The following is a 25,132-nucleotide window of genomic DNA, read 5'->3' as shown; positions in this document are numbered from 1 at the left end:
TGCAGCCTCATGTAGGGGAAGGGCTGTCTCCTTTCCACACCGGTGCACAAGGAAGAGCATGCACACACTGGCATCACCATAGACCACCGGAAGAATCAGGATCTGGAGCTCAGAGCAGAAACTGCCAACACCAGGAACTGGTGCAAGAGGAGGACCTGAGTGCTCCCTGAAACATTTCTAATTTTAAAAACATAATTAGGGGGAAGTGATAAAAAGTTGATCCCTTCAAAATATTCTGTTTTCCAAGGAACAATAGCACCTCAGCATTGTAAGAGGATTAACTCAGTCGTCAATAACCATCACTATAGGTATGAGAAAACAGTGTTAGGAGTTACAAAAGGGTCTCAAAATCATGCAGGTCAGAACTGAGAACCGTCCAAAGCATGTGCTGCATGATAGCCTCTCTAAGCTACCTGAGGCTTGGTCTGCTCCTGACACAGGGCAGATGGTTCTGAGAAAACCACACTCCTCAGGGGACCCCAGGGAGTTGACAGAGTTGAGTTTGGGTTCCTGATCATATTCTAAGTCTGGAATTTTGAGATTCTTCTGCACCTGTCCTTCCTCCAGAACAGAATCTGATTCAGGTGGGATTCCAAAGACTGAGGCATGTGCCAGGCAAGAGAGCAGGCGTGGCTGGATGAGCGCATCGCCAGTGCCATCAACAAAGAGGCCAGGGCACTGAGATTTCCAGTGATTTAGCATCCTGGCTGGGAGGGGTCATGTGTTCTACAGTGAGTTCTGAGTATACTGCACCGCCCTCGAGGACCTGCAGGGGGCGCGCGAAGCCAGCGTGTCTTAGGTGGCGGTGCGCATACGCAGTCCGCGTCAGCAGCCAGCATCTTCCCTGGGGGCGGAGCTTGTTTTCCTCAGGACTGAGCGGGCGGCGCCATGGAGGCTCCAGGACAGCGCTGCCTGCGTGTCTGCGGGAGGAGGACGCTCCCCGCCCGCTGTCTGAAGTTACGCCGGTTTCCCACTGCCTGCGCCCGCTTCCTGTCGGGGTGTGTGTGGACCTGACCGAGCTGGGGCCCCGGCCGGCTGGGCAGGAGGGGACGGGTGCGCTGGCGGGCCCGCTTCGACTATTCTCCTCGCCCGCAGGGAGCGGGTGAGTGTCCGCGCCCCTGGTCCTCACCGCCCGGGTCCCCCTCCCCCGTGTGATCAGGGGTGTGTACACCGCGGGTCAGAAGCGGGGACGCAGGTGTAATGGGAAAGGGGCTGAGAAAGTACTGAAAGATTTAAAGAGAAGTGTGTAAATCACATTATGTTAATTTTTATATTTTAAGCGTGTCAAAGTCAGAGTTTATCGTGCTTTTACTTTCTTGTCTTTAAAGGCATGCAATGATTTATTTTATACTTAAAATATGCTTCTCAGCTTATCTCGTTTTCAAGTCAAAATACTGCCATGGTTGACATTTTCTCATAATATAGTGACAATCTTCAACATGTGTGAATAGAAACTCATCGAAAAAATCTTGCACCATTCCATGGTGAGTAGTCTTGTTAAAAATAATATCCGGGCCATTACTAAATTATTACAAAAATATAAATTTTTTGAATCACTTTTAGAAGTTCCACACACAGTGGTATTTTTAAAACACCAACCACTGCATAGTGCTTAAGACCATTTAAGATGAAATATATTCAAACCTAAAACTTTAGAATACTCAAAAGGCAGGATAATGGCTGTTTTTTCATTGCAAATACATTTTTTCTTCGTAAGTGCAAAATACGAAGGTATTCAGCTAAATTTTGTATATCTTTATTCAAAAGGTGAAATTAGAATATAATCTCATTTTTTAAGGCTATATTTCCCATAAAAATTGGTATTTTTATCTGTAGGATCTTAATTGTCCATTCATTTGTTTTTTCTTTTGGTTTATTTTCTTTAACAGAGAGTGCATTTTTGTGTCTTGTTAAGAGTTTTTAATTCTCCTAACTTATTCCAAGAGACTTTCTGACACTGGTAGTAAATAAGGGGAGAGGCCTTATAGTAACTGTGCATCTTTTCATGTAGTCAGGATTTTTTTTTTTTTTGGATGACTTTTTTTTACAACTTCCACTTGGTTCACAATATTCCCATTATGACAACTCAATAAAAAATTGTAATCTATTTACACCAAGATACTTATGTCAGCACAGTGCTTTTGCTGATATGATTTTACATTAGATTATAATATTTTATTTGATTTACATATATACTAATACATATTTTACATATGTACACACATATATGAATATCTCCTAAATGCCATTAATTTGCATGGGGTGGTAGCTGGTAACATGTGATCTTTCTGACCATTGGTTATTCTTATGTGTGTCTAACGTACTTCTTAGAACAGATACTAGAACATCACACCTCTCATTATACAGTATTTTAAAGGTTATATTTTATTTTACTTATTTTTAAACATTTTTTATTGAGTAATAGTCATTTTACAATGTTATGACAAATTCCAGTGTAGAGCACAATTTTTCATTTATACATGAACGTACATACATTCATTGTCACTGTTTTTTTTTGCTGTGAGTTACCACAAGACATTGCATATATTTAAGATTCCACACATGAGTGATTTCATATGGTATTCCTCTTTCTCTTTCTGTTCTGCTCCACCTAGAATAACATTCTCCAGGAGCATCCATGTCTCTGCAAATGGCGCTATGTTGTCAGTTTTCGTGGCTGAATAGTATCCCATCATATAAATATCCCACATCTTTATCCAGTCATCTGTTGATGGACATTTTAGGTCGTTTCCATGTCTTAGCTGTTGTAAATAGTGTAGAGAAATCAGCTGAAAACCTTATGGGGGTTCCCTTGTAACTCACTCTGTTTTTCTCTTGCTTCCTTTAGGATCATTTCTTTATCCTTGACTCTGGCTATCTTGATTAGGATGTGCCTTGGTGTGGGTCTGTTTGGGTTCTTCCTGTTTGGGACCCTCTGAGCCTCCTGTGCTTGGATATGATTCCTTCTTTAGGTTTGGGAAGTTTTCAGTCATGAGTCCTTCCCATACCTTTTCAATCCCCTTTGTTCTTTTTCCCCTTCTGGAACTCCTATTATGCATAGATTGGCACACTTTATATTACCCCATAGGTCCCGTATATTGTTTTCATTGTTTTTTATTTGTTTTTCTCTCAGCTGTTCTGATTGGGTGCTTCCTGTTGTCCTGTCTTCTAGATCACATACTTGTTCTTCTGTATTTTCTAGTCTGCTTTGCACAGCCTTTAGGTCAGCTCTCATCTCAGACAATGAGTTTACTAGTTCTACTTGGTTCTTCTCTATAGTTTCTATTTCATTTTTGACATATTTTATATCCCTAAACACTATTTTTTTTAGTTCCTTCAGTACTTTGATCACTCTTTTTTTGAAACCTTGATCTAGTAGGCCATCAATGTCTTTTTCCTTGATCATGCTTTCAGGGGATTTCTCTTGATCTTTTAATTGGGAGTGGTTTCTCTGCTTCTTCACATTGCTCATATCTCTCTGGCACCGTGGCTTAAGGAGTATCAGTTACCTACTTAACCTGGAGATGGTGTGCCCTTAATGATTTGATCGACAGGTCTTTGTATCTTCACCCTGCTTCGCGAACTCAGCTTGCTGTTTCATAGGCCTTCTGTTGGCGCCCTCATCTGTGCTGCTCTCAGTGGCTGTTGGCTAGCAGATTGTGTCCCCTCCTAACACTAGGTCAGGAGCTGAGCTCTTACCCGGTGGGCGGGCAGGTCACTCCCCCTCCTGATGCCACAGTCAGATGCTGTGATCAGGGGGAGGCAGGTGGGCAGATCACACCCAGTCCCAGCACCATGGTCAGGTGCTGTGTTCCTGCCAGGAATGGGGGTGGCTGCCCACCTGCCCTCTCCTCATGCTGGTCACTCTGCTGCTCTGTGCAGCTGCCTGCTCTGCCTTGGGTAGGCGGTCTGTAGGTGGGCTCGGGGAAGACTGCGGAACAGCCCCACCTATGCTCTGTGCCAAATCTTAGCTCCTTGTTTCTCTTGGCAGCACAAGTTCTCTGACGTGTCAGGGTAGAAAGATCCTCTCTGCCTCGGGCTATAAACAAGTCTCAGTCCTGCCTAGGAGGTTGTGGAGCCCCCACGTGCAGATTCAGGCCTCAGCCCCGCCCCCGCCCAGGCACTATGCACAGGAGGAGATGGTAGCTGTGGCTGAGCCCTGCCTCTCTTCTTGCGAGATGTGCCAGTAATGGCACAGGTCTGAGGAGACAAAGGCTACAGCACCCCTCCCCCCAGGGCACATGCCTGTTTACAGTTTTGTTTACCTTCTGAGTTAAAATTTACCTGACAATGAAATGTATAAATTAGGCTTTTGAGGTTCATCCTTCTATCAGTAGTTGATTCTTTTTTATTGTTGAGTAGTATTCCATTGTTTGAATATACTATCATTTGTTTTATCCATTCTCCTACTGATAAATACTTGGGCTTTGGATATCTTTTTTTGCAAGCAAACTTTTTTTTAAAAAATGCAAATATAATATACATGCTTAAATGTGAACACATCTTAAGTATACAGCTCAGTGATTTTTCACAAAGTAAACACATCTATGTAACCTTCATCCAGTCAAGAAACAGGACATTGCTGTTCCACTTTGGGTTTCTTCCCAGTTACTACGGCACCCCTTTGATGGATTCACCATCCTAAATTCAGCCACCATGGATTGGTTTTTTTGCTTTTGAAATTTTTGGTCCCGTACTTTCCACTCAACATTATGTAAGATTCATCCACTAGTGTTTTCTGTAAACTAGTATATTTTTTATTGCTTTAAAGTATACAACTTGTATGCATGTGCCACCACTTATGGTTATTTATTGTTGACAAGTGTTTGGGTCATTTTCTATTTGGGGGTATAACAAATAGTGATTATGAGAATTTTCTGGATGTCCTTTGGTGCTCAGATGTAGAAGTTTCTGAAGGGTACACATATGGGTTACCCTTGGTAATAAGGTGTGGGTGTGTGTGTATGTGTATGTGTGTGTGTGTACATATATACACACACACACACACACACATATAACTTTCATTCAAAAAGCCTATTTCCAAAGTATTTGTAAGAATTTATATTCCCACTGGCCATGTGTAAGAGTCCCCATTGCTTGTTGCCCTCACCAATGCTTCATATCACTTAACAACTAACTATTCTAGTGGATGTCTAATGGTGTTCCAAGTGTGGTCTTAGTACGTATTTCCATTATTACTAAAGAGGTTAGCCCCTTTTCATAGCTTATGTGGATTTTTTTTTGTGTGTGTGAAGCACCTGTTCAATTATTTTGCATATTTTAATATTGAGGTTCTGCCTTTTTCTCCACTGGTTTTTGTTCTTTATATGCCCTAGATACAAGTCTTTTGTTGGACATAGGTATAGCAAATATATTTTCCCACCGTGTGGCTTAGCTTTTCACTTTCTTAATGGTATCTCTTGATAAAAATAATTCTTAGTTTTACTGAAGTCCAACTTAAAACTCTTCTTTTATGTTTCATGCTTTGTCCGGTTTAAGAACTCTTTGCCACTTCAAAGTCATTAAAATATCTCCTACACTATTTTCTAGATGCTTTATTTTGGTGGGGGATTAGGTTATTTATTTTAATGAAGGTACTGGGAGTTGAACCCAAGACCTTATGCATGCTAAGCACACATTCCACCTGAGCTTTACTCTCCCCCAGATGCTTTGCTTTATGTTTCAAATATATTAGATTTATAATCTATCTAAAGTTACTGTTCATGTATGGTACAGGGTTTAATTCAATGCTGTTCCATTGGTCTGTATGTCTAACTTTAGGTAGTTATCACATAGACTTAATATTGTTTTATAAGTCCTTTAACATTGTTCTTTAATATCATCTTGGCTATTTTTGGCCCTTCACGCTTCTCTATGTATTTAGAATCAGCTTGTCAAGTTCTACAAAAAAACAGTAACAACAATTAACTGTTGGGGATTTTGATGTGCACATATAAATCTTTGAATCAGTTGAAGGGGAACTGACATCTTTAAAATGCTGAGCCCTCCAATCCATAAATTTGGATTACCTCCCCTATATTTATTTTTATCACTGCTGTAACAAATTATCACAAATTTTGCAGCTTAAAGCAACACAAACTTATTATTTTATGGTTCTGTAGGTCATGTCAGGAACAGGTATCATTTGGCTAAAAATCAAGATGTCAGCAGGGCTGTATGCCCTGTAGGTCAAAGGAAGAATATATTTCCTTGTCTTTTCCAGCTTCTAGAGTTCACCCACATTTCTTTACCCATGGCCCTTCCTCTATCTTCAAAGCTAACAGCTTTACAGCTTTCTAATCCTTCTTCCAAAGTCTTATCTTTCTGACCACAGCTGGGAAAGATTTTCAATTTTTAAGGATTCCTGTTGTTAGACTAGGCCCATGTAGATAATCCAGGCTAATCTCCCTGTCTCAGAGTCCTTAACCTGATACATCTGCAAAATCCCCTTTGCCATGTAAAATAACATATTCACAGATTTCAGGATTAGAGCATGGATATAGGTAGGGGTCAGTGTGGTGCACTATTCTGTTTATCAAACTGTTTAACATTTGACGCTTTCTGACAAACGTACAAGATAGAAGATCCTGATCATGTTTAGAATGCTTCCTCTGCAAAATATTGGGCACTGAGTTTATTTGAAAGGACTGAAAATAATATTACCACAGGAATGGTTTCCTAATTCTACTGACATTTACTTACTTTATACTTAAATACCCAAAATGGTCAGCCAGGAGTGGGATCTTGGCAAATAAAATAAAAGTATAATTCAAGCTTTTATCACTGAATTTACTAGCTAATTCTATTTTAGAAACAGACAGAAAATAAAACAATTTAGAGTAAGTCTGATTACTTATATATTAAGTGAAAATTAAGTTTTAAAAGCATGTCTGAATATGGGATAAAGTAAGCATCATAAAATGTAATGTTAATATTTAGTACCTGCAAATCTCAAACTCCCAATTTATAAACAAGTTCATACTGTATAGCACAGGGAACTATATCCAATACTGTTTTGTAGTAACTTATGGTGAAAAAGTATGAAAATTAATATATGTATGTTCATGTATGACTGAAGCATTGTGCTGTACACCAGAAATTGACACATTGTAAACTGACTACATATATATATATATGAAAGGGCTGAAAGGACTATATATACCAAGAAAAAAAATTAGATTGATAACCAACAAAAAAAATCTGTCAGTAATATAATGCTAGAAACACAGACACAAAAGAAAATCTCAGGCATACATCTGTTTATAGAGTCCTAGAAAAAATAGTGCCTATGCAAGTCCCTGATAAACATGAGAAAATAGGAAAGGCAATATAAAAGTTCAAAATGCTTTGTTATGTAAGAGCTGCAAGGTGACTCAGACACAAACTTAAGTGGTCAAAATGTTTATATAATTAATGATAAAGTAATTGAGGACATCATTTTAAATGAGATAAAAATAGCTGCTCAATTTTCATATTACTAAGCAAGTCATTTCTGTTTATAGTAGGTTTATATTATTTTTATATGTATTTATATTTTATAAAGACATCAACTTAGATCCTGGCTGATAACTGACAGTGGAGCAACTGATTGATTTAAATGGGTATCATAGACTTATCAGATTTCATATGCTTTAAATATACATTAATTATTAGCTGTCAGGAAGAGTTCAATTTTCATTTATTCTAACATAGCTGTGTCACAGGCAGGTTACTCTGTATTTACAATGGAGGATCATGATAGATATAAAGAAATCAAGCCTTATTGATCTTCATAGGGGTGCTTTTATAAGAAAAGGAAAATAAAATAAGAAAAATCTAAAATACTATTTTTTTTTATAGTGTTCTAACAGTTTTATCTTGTTTTTATTTTTTTACTGAGTTATAGTCCGTTTACAATGTTGTGTCAATTTCTGGTGTACAGCACAATTTTTCAGTACTTTACGAATATACGTGTATTTGTTTTCATATTTTTTCCCCATGAGCTACTACAAAATTTTGAATATATTTCCCTGTGCTATACAGTATAAACTTGTTTATCTATTCTATATATACCTGTCAGTATTTACAAATCTTGAACTTCCAGTCTGTCCCTACTCACACCCTGTAAAATACTATTAAGTCAACATATATTTATGAAGAACTATGAAAAATGGGAAACTATAAGTTGTTTCTTTAAATTGGAGCAAAGAGAACTACTTTAACTGGAAAATAGTTAAAATCTGGCAAGTTTTATGATTTCATGTTCACCCCTGACAGCTTTTTTTCCTCCTTTCTCCTTCAATCTTTTTTGGACCTTCTAAAGAATTAAATTAAAAAAAAGAAAAAAAAAAGAAAGAAAGAAAGAATAAAAGAAAATTAAGAAACAGATTTGCATCTAAAATAACCTCCTAACTGGAAAGATTGTATACTTTGTGAAAAATTTACAGCTGCCAACTTATGATCTTTGTCTCTGTCCACACTGCCTTACTTGTTAGGAAGGGTCTTAAAAAAAAAAAAGTAAAGAAAAATAGCAAATTATAATGGCTTTTACATTTTAAATTCTTTTCTATGTGTCTACAATCTGCTCTATCATGAGTTATTAAGATAAACATTATCAGCTATACTCTACTTTCCTATCATGCACATTGTGACTCTGAGAAGCATGCATGCTCTAACTTACCATCTGCAGGTGGTGTACAGGTTAATGCAGTTCTTTTGACAATATATGGTTTTGTAGTCTAGTTGTCTAACTACTACATAATGGAAAAGATGTAGAACTACTGGTACCACTGCCCTCGGTCTCTGTCATTTACCTTAAACATACCTGGAAAAGTAGATTCAAAAACTCATTGGCAAGAACATTTTTCACACCCCAGATATCATATTCCTCTAGAGTTAAGATGGCCATTCTGAAAGAGAAACAATATTTAAGAATATCTTAAATCTTCATCTTCTTATATTATTTGAATAAAATCTGTTTATTAAACTTGCAATGGTCATTTGTCTGAAAGAAAACTAATGATTTAACGTAGATGCTATGTGTTCATCTGAAAGTAGGCCAGCAAGAATAAGTTCAAAAGTAACCAAACTCTGAAGTAGTCAGTCACAACGTGGGCAATTTATCACCAAAAATCTTCTTCCTCCAGTAAGACCTGGGAAATAACTCACAGTATCTTCTGGTTCAAGGTGAAGTTTACTAACAGAACCCACAAAAGGTTCTGGTTAGAGAAAAAGGACTATTTACTAACTTTGAAAGCACCTTTCCAAACTCTCTGGATTATGCCCTTTGACCCTAACAATTTCCTAAGATCTTCTTTAAAACATCTGGCAATATTATTAGACTTCTTAAGAGATTTAAAAAAACTAAATATATATAATAAATGAGTATCTATATTAACATTTCCTCAAAATAAAATTTAACATTACTTTCACAAGTTGAATAAAGCAGTATTTTTTTTTTTTGGTGTCAAAGTGTACCAAAAATTACATTTATATACAGTAGACAATATTTCTTGGCAGGCAAAAATATAACCAAATGCTTCTTACTTCATGTTTTGAACAATCACCTTAACAATCCTAGATGAATAATAATGTTCTTAGCTTTTATTACTTAATTATATTTTTATTATCTAATGATTTATTATTTAATGATATTTAATATTTATTATTAATGATATTCATGTATTCATTCAATATATAATACCATGTATTATAAGAAAAGATTTTAAAGCACTATGATGGTAATTATTGGCTTTCATGATGCAACTTCCATAAAAGTATATTAATACCAATGTAATGGTACAAAATAATGGGTAATATTGTCATAGTCTAGTCACCAGTGAATATGGGTAATAGGTTTGGTTGAAAGGTCCAAATTCTATTCTAAATTTTTACCATTTCATTATTATGGTTACACGGAGATGGAGCAGCTAAATGATCTTTTTTTTTAATGTTCAAAAGTACAGCCATAAGAAGAAACACGGTCTTACATAAAAATAGACAGCGATGATAACCTCCATACTTATCAAACACCCAGAAAAAAGGCAATGGAAATTGTATCTCTACATAAGGTATTTCCTAACAGAAACTTTCCTATGTTTCTGTTTTCATATATACCAAATAGAAATGGCTACCTTAGTTTTGGGCAGAAAAGTAAATGAAGACGGTTATCTGAGTTGCCAAACAAAGATCAAGCCCTGAAAAATTCATTTCTATTATTTATTTCTGTTGAGTGTCAGTTAATAAGACTATGATGATTTCTTCTGGATTTGTGATTGAAAAAAAAAAGTTACTTATTTTTCTAAGCCTGTATAAGACCACTATGGTCTACATCCTACCATCTGCTACTTGGTACATGTCAACATTTGAATAGAAAGGGTCAAATTAACTCATATGTGTCTCACATATATGGATTATCTTCAGTTTCACAGGGATACATAGACATTAAGGCAAACCTATTATAATATCTTTAATAAATGTTGTGAAACTAAAAAAAATTCAAGGCTTTATTCTTTGTAAAGTACATGCTTGTTTCTGCTATTATACACTTATTCTGGCTGCTATTAAAAAACTTAGAACAGACCCTCACCAATATTATTGAAAAAAAAATTTTAAAACTATATACACCACCCAGATTGAGATAAAAAATAATTTCCATCAGCCCAGATATCCTATGGTCCTTCCCAGTTAAATGACCCATCTCCAAAATCACTATTGTAACAATTATTAACATGAGTTGTCTCTGTTCTAGAACTTCATATAAATTGAATTGTACAATGTGTTCTTTTATTCTGTGGCTTCTTTTGCTCAATATAAGCTTTGTCTTACCATAATGTATTAAAATGGGAGAAGTAAAGGTTATAAACTACAGATGTCAAGGGCTGTCTCTACTTAATTTTTATAAAATGCCTAGCTTTTAAAATATGTTTTTATATAAATAACACTTAATGGAGTTGTTTAAAGGTGGAATGGGCTTTCCTTAGGGACAACTTGGAGGTATTGTAACCACAGGTCCAAATAAGCATTTAGCAGGGATGATGTAGAAGAGATTCAAGTATGTAAACGTAAGGTATGTATACCAATTCAGAATATAATGTATTTTTAGAAAAGAATAAATTAGTCTCTACTAGACTCACCTTTGTGGTGTCATGTGCATTCTATGTGTCTTCTACAATGTTGGATACATCCACATGTAATTCCTTTAAAACCAGAAACCCAAATCAGTAGTTAGGATAGAGAAGGTATCATTTTTATTAGCCAGTAGCTGAAGTATAAAGTATTTTCAGTCAACTTTTTTTTTCTTTTTAATTACAGAAATAGATTGCTTGTTTGCCTTAAAAATTTATGACAATTTTCCAGTGGTTTCATTTTTTTAATATAATACATTCAGCTTATTAAATTTTCTAAGGCAAATTCTCTTCCCAATTTTGCATCTTTGGCTATGAATATTTTGAGTAGCATAATATAGAACCTAGAAGTAGTAAGAAATCTTTTTCTCAACCTGTTTTAAAAAATTCTTCACTCTATGTTCCTGTTGGAAGTTTACATTCAAGAAGATGTATACAATCAGACTTTACCAGGGTATCATCGGTGCAGTTGTCCTTCCAGACCTCTAAATGTGCAACCACGTGTCTCTCAGTTCAACCCTAGAGAGAACTCCATCACCGTCAACATCAAATACCTTGAAGGAAACTAAAGAAAAGAAACTCTTATGGAGGGAAATTACTTTCATATTCTGAACTATAATACATTTTATTACAAGCTGCCCTAGTAAAATTACTTAGTTCCTCAAACAATTACATTCTGGATTAAGTTCTTATTTGGAGGAGATTGTGTCATTAAAGTCCTTTGAACTTGTAGGAATTCCTGTACACTTCACAAGCCTCTCTCCTTATATCATTAGCCAGCTTAGAGAACTCTATCCTTCACCTTAAAATCTAAAGTTAAATTTCTTGCAAACTGAAAAAGAAGGGCCAAGTTACTATACAATATCTCACAGATTTTGAGAAGGTAATTCAAGCTTTTAAATTAATTTCTAATATTTAAAACTGATCACTTCAGAGTTGATTCTTACAATGTTGAAAATATTCCATCTACATTAAGAATCAAAAGCTGGTACAGTCAGCCCCCTGTATCCATTGGTTCTGCATTCGCAGGTATAAACAACAGATCAAAAATTATACATATATATATATATATATATATATATATATAAATTTTCCCAGAAAGTTCTCAAAAGCAAAACTTGAATTTGCTATTCACTGACAACTATTTACATATCATTTACATTGTATTTACAAATAATTACATTGTATTACGTATTACAAGTAACCTAGAGATGATTGAAAGTATACAGGAGGATGTGCATAGGTTATATGCAAATACTGTGCCATTTTACATAAGGACTTGAGCATCCATGGATTTGGTATCTGAGGGGGTCTCAGAACCAATCCTCAGCAGATAATGAGAGATGACTGTATAAAGATTTTGCCTCTCCAGTGTAATTAATGTGCACCCAATATTTTTGCCTAAGAACAATCTCAAATCTTCAATGAAGTTTATATACAACAAGCTAAAAATCCGAAATATCAGCACTTTGCTAATTAACATCAATATCAGCAAAATTGCTCGTTAGTCTAGTTAGTTAACTTCCACTAGTCCACTGGCAAAAAATAAATTAAAAAAAAATTTAAGACAATAATTAACCTCAATTGAGAAACAAAGACTTCAGCCTCTTTAATACCAGAACTTTAATGTGAACAAATAATCTATCACAAAGCCAGGTTAGAGTAATGGTATACTATCAGGGAAGATAAAAGAAATCTAAATTTTTAAGATTAAATAATTATCTACTTCACACACCCGTGTGTGTAATAATTATGTATTAATTATGCTATTAAATTAACTGAGTACATCACAGTACAACATTACTAAAGAATATTGAACTAATAAGTATCATACCCAAAATACGCAGTATTTGTGAAGCTGTATTTTAGAAATATGCAGAGATAATGACCCTAGTGAATATATAAGAATTAGGTTCCAATTAAATGTAAACTGCTGCATTTTCCTAACCAAATATGGTTAAGATTTATTAATGTAATATGCTTATAAATTACGCTATAATATTTTAGCTAGGTTTAGTATTTAATAAAATTGTTTTATCATAAATTTAATTTTGCTAACATCAATATACACAGTGCTAGAAAATAAGTTGGAATTCAAGTTAAGCAAGACAAATTTTCTATATAGACTACCAGAAAATATTTTCTATATGCTTAACATTTTCAAACACATCATGAATGATGTAGTTCATTTATCATGAATTGTACATTCATCTGGAAAATCAACCATTATTAATAACAAAGATCTTAAATTACTCCACAGTAAAAAAGAATAGATGATTGAACCTTTACACTGACCTCAGTAAAACCTCAGCAAGAGATTGCTATTTGCCAAAGGGATGAAAATTCAAGCCTTAATCAGATGATTTTTTACATGAATGGATGCTAATTTTTTTCTCTGTATAGCTTCCAAATTTTGTGATGTTTAACACACTTACATTTCTGTCTTTCAGCCAGAGGTCCTCTGCAACAAGCTGATAACCCACAGGATATCTCCTTAAAATCTATGTGGCTGTCATGATTTTCACCAAAAGCATTAAATAAACCTGTAAAATAGGAACACAGAATAAATCACAGCCAACAAACTTCCTGTTAATAATGACATGCTTATGAAAGGAGGCATGACTCACATAAACTGACTTAGTTTTTAAAAGTTATCAGTAGTTTCCACTGTCTTAGGAAGTTTTTTTTTTTTCCCCCTGGAATAATTATAACCAAAATTTAACTTCCTAGAAGAAAATACTATCATTTAGTGTTTGGTTTTGTCTGCCTACCTGTCTCTATCTTATATTAATTCCAAAAGTCAAAAGTGATTGTAGAATGTAAAAAATAAAAATATATTTTAAAAATTTAACTGGAAAAAGTCAGAGACCACAATTATCCTAATTTGGAAAGACTAAGAAGAAAAAAGAAAAAAGAAGAAGAAAAGTTGAACTCTATCAAAGTTATACTGTGTTGTTATTAACAAGCTTCATACAACTCCTTCATGAAGCAAAGAAAACTAACACACTATATTATAAGAGAAAGAAATTCTGTACTGCAGTCTTCATTGTACCACTTAATCTGTATAAATAAATATATTAAATTTCAGAAATAAAGGGCAATTTATAATCTAATCTTGTGATTTTTAAACTTTTCATAAAAAATAAATGGAATCATTTTGTTTTCAAATGAAATGATTTCTCAATCTCTAATTCTAAAAAGGTAAAAACATAACTGCACTGCTGAAGTGGAAGCCCTGTCTGTTCTAGCTCCCCTAACAAATATTTCTAAAACACACTAGAAACCTGAAGAATACAGACTGTCTATTTCAAGAATCTAATTCTGTGCCCTCAAAGAGCAGAAAATTGAAGCTAAGAAGTAGTTAAATGACTTGCTAAAAGTAAGAAATTTTTTTAAAAAGGTCTGAATCAGAAGCAGAACCCAAGCTTTCAGATTTCAAATACAGTTTTTGTGATTATCAGCCACAACTACTCCTTGTAAACCTCATTTAATATATATATATATATATAGTAGTGAAAAGTTTAGAGCTAAGTGGGGACCTTAGAGATGGTCTAGTCCAGTGGTTTCTTAATTTTTTAAGGGTGGGGGAAGGATACAGCAGTGGAACCTTCTATATAAAAGAAATACAATAGACACTACTCAGCTGAGGAAGAGGTGAGGTCACGTGTGGAAGCTAGAGCTTTGCCTATTCAGTGTCCACCACCCTGACCTTGCACCAGATGCTGAGGCACCGCACTGGAGCACAGTTTCATAATGATTGTCTTGGTCAAACTGATTTTATATATGAGAATATTCAGGTGCAGAAAGGTAAACCGACTTACACAAGGCTCCAAAGGTGGAACAAGGCTCACGTGTTTACCAAAGAACATTTGTAGAAAATAGAAGGATTCCCACCTTCACTCAGAGATGGATGAATTGGTGGTGAAGCCAATGGGCCAAATGTCTCTAAATCAAATCATCCAGTTCGGGATTGAGCCCTCAGCAACCAACAGCATTTCTCCAGATGAATGATGTCTGATTCCTCCACTGACAATCAAATCAAAAAAGATTATAAAATCTCACTCTTCTCTTCTGGACAATTAATTAGTTCATCCTGATAATGTAACTTCTAAAGATACATTTTAATTTCCCAGTTAAACTGTTAAAAAACTACCTAAAACAAAAACTCTGAAAGACAAATATATTGTATCTAATACAAGTGGCATGCAAATTAAATTCAAATTAACATAAAAGAGGCTTTAAAATTGGAAAAAAATTTGCAATTTCCCATTAAGCAGGCTGTTTAATTCCAACATGTAAAATAATAAACTAAGATATTTATTTCTTGCTTCCCACACTTTTATCTGTATTCACTTTGGTGATTTTAATCTCTATCTTGGATTTGAAAATTCTTGATCATAGTCTCTCCTGGCTACACAGGTAACACACTAATAGCAGAATCTCTGTTTGATTTATCCTGTCATTATGGTAACCACTTATACATTTAATACTTATTAAATAAATGTACAAAGGGGATAGACCTAAGCTTCTCCTTCTTGGTCCTAAAATTCTTACTACCCCTCCTATAAAGGCAGGAGCCTCCTCTGTAGGACAGAGTGTAAATGTATCTCCTGAGAAGGATTCCCCAACAAGGGCTGTCTTTACAGTGTGCTTTTAGATAAGATGTTTTTATGGGACATTTCAATAAAAGGATCAAGGACCTAAGCTTCCCAGTATGGTGGGAGTTGTGATGGGCATGGGAGGATGCTCACTTGGGAGGATGAGATGTTAAAGACATTAACAGTGAAAAGGACAGGGCAAGATGAAGGGCGATTGGGAAACAGGACCACAGAGATGTGACATCTAATTCCCACTGTCATCTAAGTGATACCTACTTGAAAGAAACATTTCTACAGTTAAATTCTATAATGGGGGGTTATTTAAATGAAGCACACATATTCTCAATGAGTAGATCACATAATTTTTAGAGATTTAGAGTGCATTAGCATTTTCAGAGTAGTTTTTACATCAATAACTAGTATTTATAAATTCCTGTGTGCTAAAATAAGTATGTGGAATTATTTCCATTTTGCTTTTAGACTTACTAGAGCTTAACCTATTCACTGCACTGATACAGAGAAATTTTTCTAATGAAAAGTTAGAAAAGTATAAAAGTATAAAATGTAGAAAAGTATAAAAATGTAGAAAAAAGTAGAAAAGTATAAAAATGTAAATGTACAAACTTGTTAAAGATTCTTTAATTTCTCCATCACCAGATTTATGAACATTTAGGCCTATGTGTCAGGCCCCGTTTCTTACCAGCTTTTTCACCAACACCTTACATTTAGGTTATATTGCATTACCCAGAGGTCAGGAAATGTTCTTTCACACATCCATGTCTTTATTAGGTCTTGTGTCCTCTGAGGAGAAACCTTCTCCCCACTTTCACATCCTTCCATTTTACAGCCTAACCACTAATCCTTCTGTGAACACCTTCTAATGCTTTCCAACCTCACCAGCTACCCCAGAGTCTTAGCTTTTCTCTTCCACAACTGTCCTCCACTGTATATAGTATCCAATATTCAAGTGAAGTATGAGTCCTCATTTACAGGTCTGTGGCCTCTCTAGATTACAAAGTATTTGGATTCAGTAACCTTGTCCTTTTATCACTGTTGTTGCTAGAATTCATTTCATAGGACCTGATACATAGTAACCACACAGTAAATACTTGCTGAATGAATGAATGAATGAATAGCCAAGGCAATCTTCACAGCCAAGGCTTCCCCATCCCAGCTCAGTATTCTTTCTGTTACATCAAAGAGACTCTGCCCCATGAAACAACAGACCCTGCACATTTTAACAAATGTATACAATTATTAGGAACTATTATTAGAACAGAGACTAGCACTACTGTTCTCATAGTTATGTCACATAAGAAGTGTATTAAAGCTCGTTCTGATTTGTTATTTATACAAATCAGCTATGTCTGTCACCAGTTTAAATATTAGTAATTTAGAAAACAAAAGTTATTGACTTATCTACTCATCAGAAAACATTATGACAGATCTATTTACATACCTCTTTTGTCAGTTTATATACCAACTGGAAAAGAAGAGGTGTACAGTCAACTCTGAGGGTATAATTGCCTGCAAAATAAATAAGAGAGTATTTTAATACCTCCAAATGGACTTCAAACCTGTATTTAATTCTAACTTTATTTTCTAATTATAAACAAGATATAACAGATTTCAAATTGAAGGCATCATTCCTGGAGAATTAAAAATAGGGTGGACCCTACAGATTATCATATTCAGTGAAGTATGTCAGACAGAGAAAGGCAAATATCAAATTATATCACTTATATGTGGAATGTAAACAAAAAAATGATACAAATGAACTTATTTACAAACCAGAAATAGATTCACGACATAGAAAAGAAACTATGGTTACCCAAGGAGAAAGGGGGAAGGGAAGAGAGATGTTAGGAGTTCAGGATTAACAGATATACACTATTATATATGAAACAGATAAACAACAAGGACCTACTGTATAGCACAGGGAATTATATTCAGTATCTTATTATAACCTATAATGGAAAAGAATCTAAAAATGTATATGTATATGTATATGTATATAACTGTGTAACTTTGCTGTACACCTGAAACTAATATTATAAATCAAATGTACTTCAGTAAAAACAAATAAATAAGATTTTAGAATAGATAGATAGGTAGGTAGATAAATAGACAGACAGACAAACAGTCTGGCTAAAACTAAAACACAAGGTGGAAATAACTCTTCAGGAGCCAGAGAGGCTGCAGCACACACTCGGGATAGGAGACTGCAGAGGCGGACTCTGCTGCTAAGGCCGCAGCTCCTGCAGTAACAGTAAGGGCCATTGCTCATTACGGCAGCAGTACCTAGGGGTCTTTGGCAAAGGAAGTGGTAAGGCCATAATGTTCATGTTTTTATTCATTCATTCAATTCAATATCAAGACTTTAGACTAGAGCATGTCAGTAACTAACATGTGTCCTGTGACACTTACCTAGAAATAACCATAATATGATGAAAGCCTACAGATGCACATGCCACATGTCAGGGTCAAAAGGAAGTCTGTAGTCGGTGCTTATTTCAGAGTTGGTCCAATACATACAGGAACTATTTCTGTATGAAATATTTTACCCCAACTTTTAAAAATAGCTCCACAGGAAGAATGTCAAAAGTACTAAAGTTTTAAGTAGTAATCCAAGATAGGCAAATGGTAAATATTCTAAAGAAATTAGGATCAATAGCTTAGTTATGAATCATATTGATTCATTTGAATCATAATAATGTTCTCTCTGGTAAAATGGAGAAATGGAGGTATTATTGAGGCATCTCATAGAAAGAGGATAATCCTAGTTTATGAGTTGGAGTTGATAGACTTAAATACTGGTATACTATTTAATGACAATCTGAAATAAAATTTACCTTCTGTGTATGAGTCTGCATTGATATATGCAACCTCTCTCTCCTGGAGTGTTTTCACATTCTCCTGTAGTTGAAGCAAAGCAGTCACTTAACTCACAGCATTTACAATTGTGGAAATACAAGCAAAACAAACAAATTAATTCAGTAAAAGAGTGGTTTGCAGATACCATTATAAATCAAACGCCTATGCCTTTGACCATAATTTTAAGAAAATGCTATTAACTGCTTCATAATATTAATGCAATTAAAACAAGAAAGAAAAATATTCGTGATGCTGTAGCCACTTTTCATAGCAACAGCACGGAGACCCAGAGGAAAACTGCCCCTGATCCCCTGCACCATAATATGAAGAGGGAAGGCTCGGAGATGCTCAGCCTCACCCTGGATCTACTGGAAGAGAACTGCTCAAAGTAAGGCCTGGAAATCTGTACTTTTAAAAGGTGTCCCTGGCAATCCTTACAGACATTAAAGTATGAGATCCCTTGACGTTGGGGATCCAAGTAACTTTACCATATTAAAAGTGAGGAAGTTGGAAATTTGATTTATCAAGAATTTTTTGAAAGAGAAGATATTGATGAAAAAGAAAAAGAAAGGAGGGCAGAATAGAGAAAAAACTAGAGGGAGAGAAGAGTGGCTATTAGGACAAAGACAAGACATTTCTCTCTCACACATACATGCACACACGCACACACATTCTAGAAAAATACAGCAGAAGAAGACTAATGCCATCACACACATGGGAATATGCAGAGAGAACTCTTTTCTTCTCTCTGTTTCTCTCTCTCTCTCTCTCTAGCTTGCTACCTTATAAGAGCAGTTACAGTAAAAACATTTAAAGCTGTGAGTGGTCATCCCACAAATGAGAATTCTCACCTCTGCACTTGGCCACACGGGATAGATGACAGCTGATTCTGCTGCAGAGTTTCCATTATGACAGAGCTACAGTAGAAATAAAAAAGATTCCTTAAATATATGTAAAGGTAAATGTGCTGCTGAATATGATCAAGAAGCTAGTAGAAAATGGGAAACAATATTCAAATTGTCTTTTAACTCACATGAATTTAAATTAATGTAAGGCATATTATCTTGTATCTTGGATTTATTTTATCTGTATTCTAAGCTGCTTAAATTATAGAAAGACACATGTATTTCTATATACATGTATTCACAAGAAATTACATATTTCTAAAAGTAAATGACCTTAATGAATAAGATCTGATTCATGTAAATAAGTGTATTATGAAATGCATATTCATAACACCAACATAATAATAAGACTTTGCAATATACATGGAATCAAATGTGATACAAGTAACTGTGATTTTATTCCCATACTTATTTGATTCATATTATTATTTTAAAGTATGCAGAAATGAGTCAGAAGGAAAGCATTTTAAAAACCAGACACAATGATAAGAAAGATATGACATTCTTCAAATCAATTCTATAAAATTTGGACTCATAAATGATGAACAAAACAGAGGATAGTCACAGGAAAGTGCTTTTTGGTGCACCTGCCTTTAAAAAAAACACACAAGCCTACCATGAACATGTAAGAACTTAGAGTTACTGGACAGAGAGCCTAAGGGAAGAAGACGAAAGAAGGGGGCCTATGAAAGACACTTTAAAATAAAGCATTAAGAGCCAGTGACAAATGAAAATTAATCATAATTGAATTAAAAATAAATCCTTGAAATTTTAGAGTAATTCAATTTACAAAATCATTGTATTATACTTCCCAATCAGGCACTTTTGTAAATGGTAAAATATACCTATGGTTACAATTTAGTACGGAATCCATAAAGGAGACACTATAATCAGAGTATAGTCATCTTAAAAGAGCATGTTGTTTTCCTAGATAGAAGAAATCCAAGGAAACTGTAAAAACTTGAAAATTAATGCCAAGGATCTATATCAGATTTTCAATAAGCTAATTCACTTGTCAGAAGCAGCTTCCTAGGTTTGACTATTTTCTGAGCTTACAGATTTTACTTACTTATCACAAAACAAATACAAATAGAAACTAAAATATTTTAAAAATAATGAAAAACTTGGTTTGTACTTACTAATTAAGAGGTTGTTTTGTTTTACCAAACTGATGTAAAAGCAAAAGCAACCTCTATTTCTTAAATTTTCTTGAGTATTTATCCAAATTAAAACAATATCAGGTAATGGAACACATCTGTGATTACCCTGAGATACTTGTTGACCAAGAAGATACGTTTTCTGTCTTAGTTACCTCAGCCCATTTGTGGAACCCAGAAGTCCAAATTTTTCTGCATCCCAGCTGGCAAAAATGGTAGTTCTTCTCGGTCTCCAGCCTGTAATCATTGTTAACATACATGGTTAGGTACATCTGCCTAAAAACAAAGGAAAATTCACTCAAGTCACTTTCTGTCATCACTTGCCAAGGAAACATTATTTACCTCTACTAATCAGTTTTCCAAAATTCTGGACAACTTCTTATAAATCAGCAGTTCCACTGGTTAGGTCAGTACCTCCAAATACCCAGAAGTCCTGATGATCTCCCAGAATAACACACCTGTTTGGAAAGGAAGGCATTCAAAAGAATGACAACTTAGAATGTATTATAAAGAGCAGTAATTTATGTTTTTAAATTAAACTTCCTCCTGCTTGAGTTTCCTCCATAGAAAACCATCAAGGTAGTGTCTCCTTTTAGAATTTACCTTTTTTCCCCACATTTAATTATATCACATCAACCAGGAAAAAAATATTAAGAGTTGATTAAAATTTATCTTCCCTTACTCCTGTAATCTTTGTAAAAACAAAATGTTTTAAGACATTTTAAAAAATCCACCAACTCACCAAGTTTCACAGATCCTCAGGTAGTTCTGATTACATCGTAAATGCTTGTGATTTTCTTGATGTTATGAACATGCATTTTAACCTTCCTAGAATTTCACAAAGGGAACAAATTACTTCACATAGAGCATTATGTCTAACAGGTTCCTTCCAATGTTTTATTCTAAGTCTCAGAAGTACAGAAAACTGTTTAATAGGATGATAAATTCCCATATGCCCACCATCTAAATTCAATCATTGTTAATACTGTTGAACTATTTGCAAGCGAGTTGCGCAAATCATGACAGTTTTCTCCTATGTATTTAAGAATGCACCTTACGGTGAGATTAAAAAAAAAAAATCAGTATTTTATATTTTTCCTCCCTCATAGCTCTATTGTTGGTATTTATTTAAACTTCAAAATCATTATTCAACATGAAAAAGAATCTTGTTGTTAGCAATTTAAAAAAAAAATTGTGTATTTGTCCATTTAGAGCTCAAATCAATTAAAGGATATAAGCCCCAGGTGCTTTTTTTGATATTTTGACTAGGGAAAATTTCTGTTTCTGACTTTTCTCTTAAACTGTTACTGAAGCTACATACTCTGTTTTCCTTGTGTCTGTATGTGTCTGTTTATAAATCACATTTTTCATTGTGTACCTCTAGAGGGTATTAATACATGAGATAATAAAGTCTATGTTAAAGGAACTCAGTTCTAATTGAGTTAAACACTTTTTAAAAAATTCTTATAAAATAAAACTGAATTTCTAATATCTTAAGAGTTTTGAAATTTTAAAACAAGCTTCTTACAGAACTTATAAAATACTTGCAGAATCCAAATTCACATTGCTAAGGCAAATCATTAACCAACAAGGCTCATTTAACCATTTTAGTTTAATAAAAACAGCTATCTCCTCTCTGATTCATCAGTGTGAAGTTTCCCTTTCCCTCTACATTTCAAGCCAGTCAAACTAAAGTTCTGATCATGCCATGCTGTTTCCCAACCCTGCACAAGCTGTCCTCTGCAGCTGGCGTTTACTGCCTGTCTTGATTCTGTGGAAATCTTAGTTTGTGTAAAATTAAGCTCAATGAGCACACGGTCCGTGGTCATGCCTCCTTAACACCAGTGCTGTCCGGGGTTAGTAACAGTAACGACTATGCTGGTAAGCGCACGGGGCCATGTAGCAGTTAAGCGTTCACCACTGTGACCATCTAACCCACCCCCACAGAAGTGACCAGTGAACTTCGCTCCTTCCCCTCTTCTCTCCTACTCCTTCCCTTAAGTTAACCTAGGGTTTTGCATGCATAGCGTTTTGACAGTTATCTGAAACACTGTTTTAAACCCTCAGTTGAAAAGGGAAGACAAAATGTTACACCTGGCCCGGAGAAGGAGGGGGTGGGGAGTGGCCCAAAGGAAGCCGAACGGGACGCGCGGCCTCGGATCACAACACAGCCCCGTTCCTTCCCGAGTTTCGCAGCCGGGAAAGCAGAGGCCTGGGGCCCGGACCGCCTCGGGGCCTTCGGGGGAGGCCGAGGGAGGGACGGAGACCCGCGCAGGGCTGGGGAGGGACCCACAGGGACTCACCGTCTGTGCAGCGGCTCCTGACCCACGGTGGACGGGCGGCGGTGGCGGTTGAGGCTGCGGTGCCGGCTGAGGGGGCTGAGGCGGCGGCAGCTGCGGTGCCGGCTGAGGGGGCTGAGGCAGCGGCGGCGGCGGTTGAGGCTGCGGTGCCGGCTGAGGCGGCGGCGGCTGCTGTGCAGGCTGAGGGGGCTGAAGCGGCGGCGGCACCGGGTGAGGCGGCGGCGGCTGCGGTGCCGGCTGAGGGGGCTGAGGCGGCGGCGGCTGCGGTGCCGGCTGAGGGGGCTGAAGCGGCGGCGGCGGTTGAGGCTGCGGTGCCGGCGGCGGCGGCGGCGGCGGCGGTTGAGGCTGCGGTGCCGGCGGCGGCGGCGGCGGCTGCCGTGCTGGCTGAGGGGGCTGAAGCGGCGGCGGTACCGGCTGAGGCGGCGGCTGCGGTGCCGGATGAGGAGGCTGAGGGGGCTGCGGTGCCGGCTGAGGCGGCGGTGGCTGCGGTGCCGGCTGAAGGGGCTGAGGCGGCGGCGGTACCCGCTGAGGGGGCTGAGGCGGCGGCGTTACCGGGTGAGGCGGCGGCGGCTGCGGTGCCGGCTGAGGGGGCTGAGGCGGCGGCCGCTGGAAGGACTTGAGGGACTCGAGGGCCTTCGCCAGCTTTTCCAGGGTCGCCATGGCGGCCTCCCGCCCCGCGGGGACAGCCCACGGAGTCGCCAGGCCGACTGGCGGCTCCGGTCAGCAGCGGTGGCAGTTAACGGGGCTCGAGGCCGCCAGCAGGTGCGGACCCCAAGCGCGCGGCCATCTTGGAGCCGTCCCGACAGCCCCCGCGGCCCTGCGTCCTGCCACGCTCCGCCGGTGGGGCGGGGCCGGGCCGCGGGATTGACAGCCGGAGGCAGCGGCCTCCGCCAATGGCTGCCGCGCCCGCCCCTTGGGCCCAAAGAGCCGCCACGGCTGCTGGAGTCACTTCTTCCCGGCGAGGGGCAAGGGGTACTGCACGGAGATCGGGAGGGCGGTTCGGGGGCGGGGTTGCGTGGCACGGCGAGGAGGGTGGGGAGGGCGGGGTGACTTGTGATTGAGGGTCTCTCTCGGCAAGGGGCGTCCCCGGACGACGCCTAGCGGGTGGCGGGGAGGCGGGGCAGTGGGCTGGGAGCCCGAGACCCCCGCGGGGCGCTAGCCCACCCCGCGGCGCGGGCGGAGGGCCGGCTCGCCGGACAGCCTGCTGTAATATGCTGACTGTTATATATTTGGCCTTACCCTTGTTAGTTGCCTCAAATCACTCCTTGTTCACCTTCATGATCATTACCATTACCATAGATATACGTCTTACAATCCTCGTACTTACTATGTTCCCTCATGCTACAGGGCCATACACATGCTATTCTCACTCTCAGAAATAATCTTTTACACATCAATGCCCTACTCCCCTCAAGAGATTTGCCTATCTAATTCCAATCACTCTCAGTGCTCAGCTAATTTGTGAATTCATAAAGCCCATTACATTAACATAATTTCTTAACACCATGTCATTCTCCTTTATCACATTATTAAAGTATACGTTATAATAACATAAAAACTCTTCCATGCATGAAGGTAGATATTAAACAATTAAGTTCACAGTATAAAGTTGTAAGTACATATACTGTATATTATGAAAAATGTTAAGGAATAACATACTATAGTTAAATGCATTCATAATTTTTCATAGAAATATGGGAATATTTATTCCAAGTTGGATCATCACTATATGTGTGTGTGTATATATGTATATATCTCTCATCCTTCATTCACATTAAAAGTTCTGATAAAATATTGCCAACAATTAACTTTTATACCCCAAATTACCAATAAAGGAATAGGAAAGAAGGGAGAAAAGAAGAAAGGAAAGAAGGAAAGAGGAAGGATGGAAAGAAGGAAATTGAGGGGTTTTAGAACTCTTGAGATTGAGACATATTAGATAAAGACTCAGATGTGTACATTTATATATGATAATTATTTTCCTGAAATTATATAAAAACACATAAAGAAAACTGAAAGCTAAATATAAAATTATTTACAACCCAAATTTGAGGTTAATTTATATCTTCAATTGATATGCAATTTTTAAAATTTAATATTACACTGTTCCATTGCTATAATATAATCAAATTCATAAACAGAAAACTATATATGATATATACATCCTCTCACCATTTATAACATCTCTGAAAG

At 37.0% G+C, this 25,132-nt stretch overlaps 1 protein-coding gene across 4 annotated transcripts; it reads right to left on the bottom strand.

Moving 5' to 3' along the window:
- Positions 1-2,359: 2,359 nt before the first annotated feature.
- On the bottom strand, positions 2,360-23,894 carry LOC141575577 (uncharacterized). 4 transcript variants are annotated; one of them, XM_074355114.1, is made up of 12 exons: positions 22,943-23,894; positions 21,382-21,467; positions 20,982-21,097; positions 20,795-20,876; positions 19,429-19,494; positions 18,556-18,619; positions 17,163-17,230; positions 15,000-15,131; positions 13,541-13,648; positions 11,556-11,670; positions 11,115-11,177; positions 2,360-8,888 (listed from the first exon to the last, which is right to left on the bottom strand). In XM_074355114.1, exons 1-2 carry the CDS (start codon positions 23,597-23,599, stop codon positions 21,459-21,461), a joined length of 666 nt encoding a protein of 221 aa, XP_074211215.1. In that variant the 5' UTR covers positions 23,600-23,894; the 3' UTR covers positions 2,360-8,888; positions 11,115-11,177; positions 11,556-11,670; positions 13,541-13,648; positions 15,000-15,131; positions 17,163-17,230; positions 18,556-18,619; positions 19,429-19,494; positions 20,795-20,876; positions 20,982-21,097; positions 21,382-21,458. The 4 variants fall into 4 exon arrangements, with proteins under 4 accessions (XP_074211215.1, XP_074211213.1, XP_074211212.1 ...); XM_074355112.1 differs by lacking the exon at positions 21,382-21,467 and having other exon boundaries at positions 14,927-15,131; XM_074355111.1 differs by lacking the exon at positions 21,382-21,467.
- Positions 23,895-25,132: the final 1,238 nt, after the last annotated feature.

The sequence above is a fragment of the Camelus bactrianus genome, chromosome 29, assembly GCF_048773025.1.
Source record: "Camelus bactrianus isolate YW-2024 breed Bactrian camel chromosome 29, ASM4877302v1, whole genome shotgun sequence".
Lineage (NCBI taxonomy): Eukaryota > Metazoa > Chordata > Mammalia > Artiodactyla > Camelidae > Camelus > Camelus bactrianus.
This window is presented reverse-complemented; position numbering and strand designations above follow the sequence as displayed.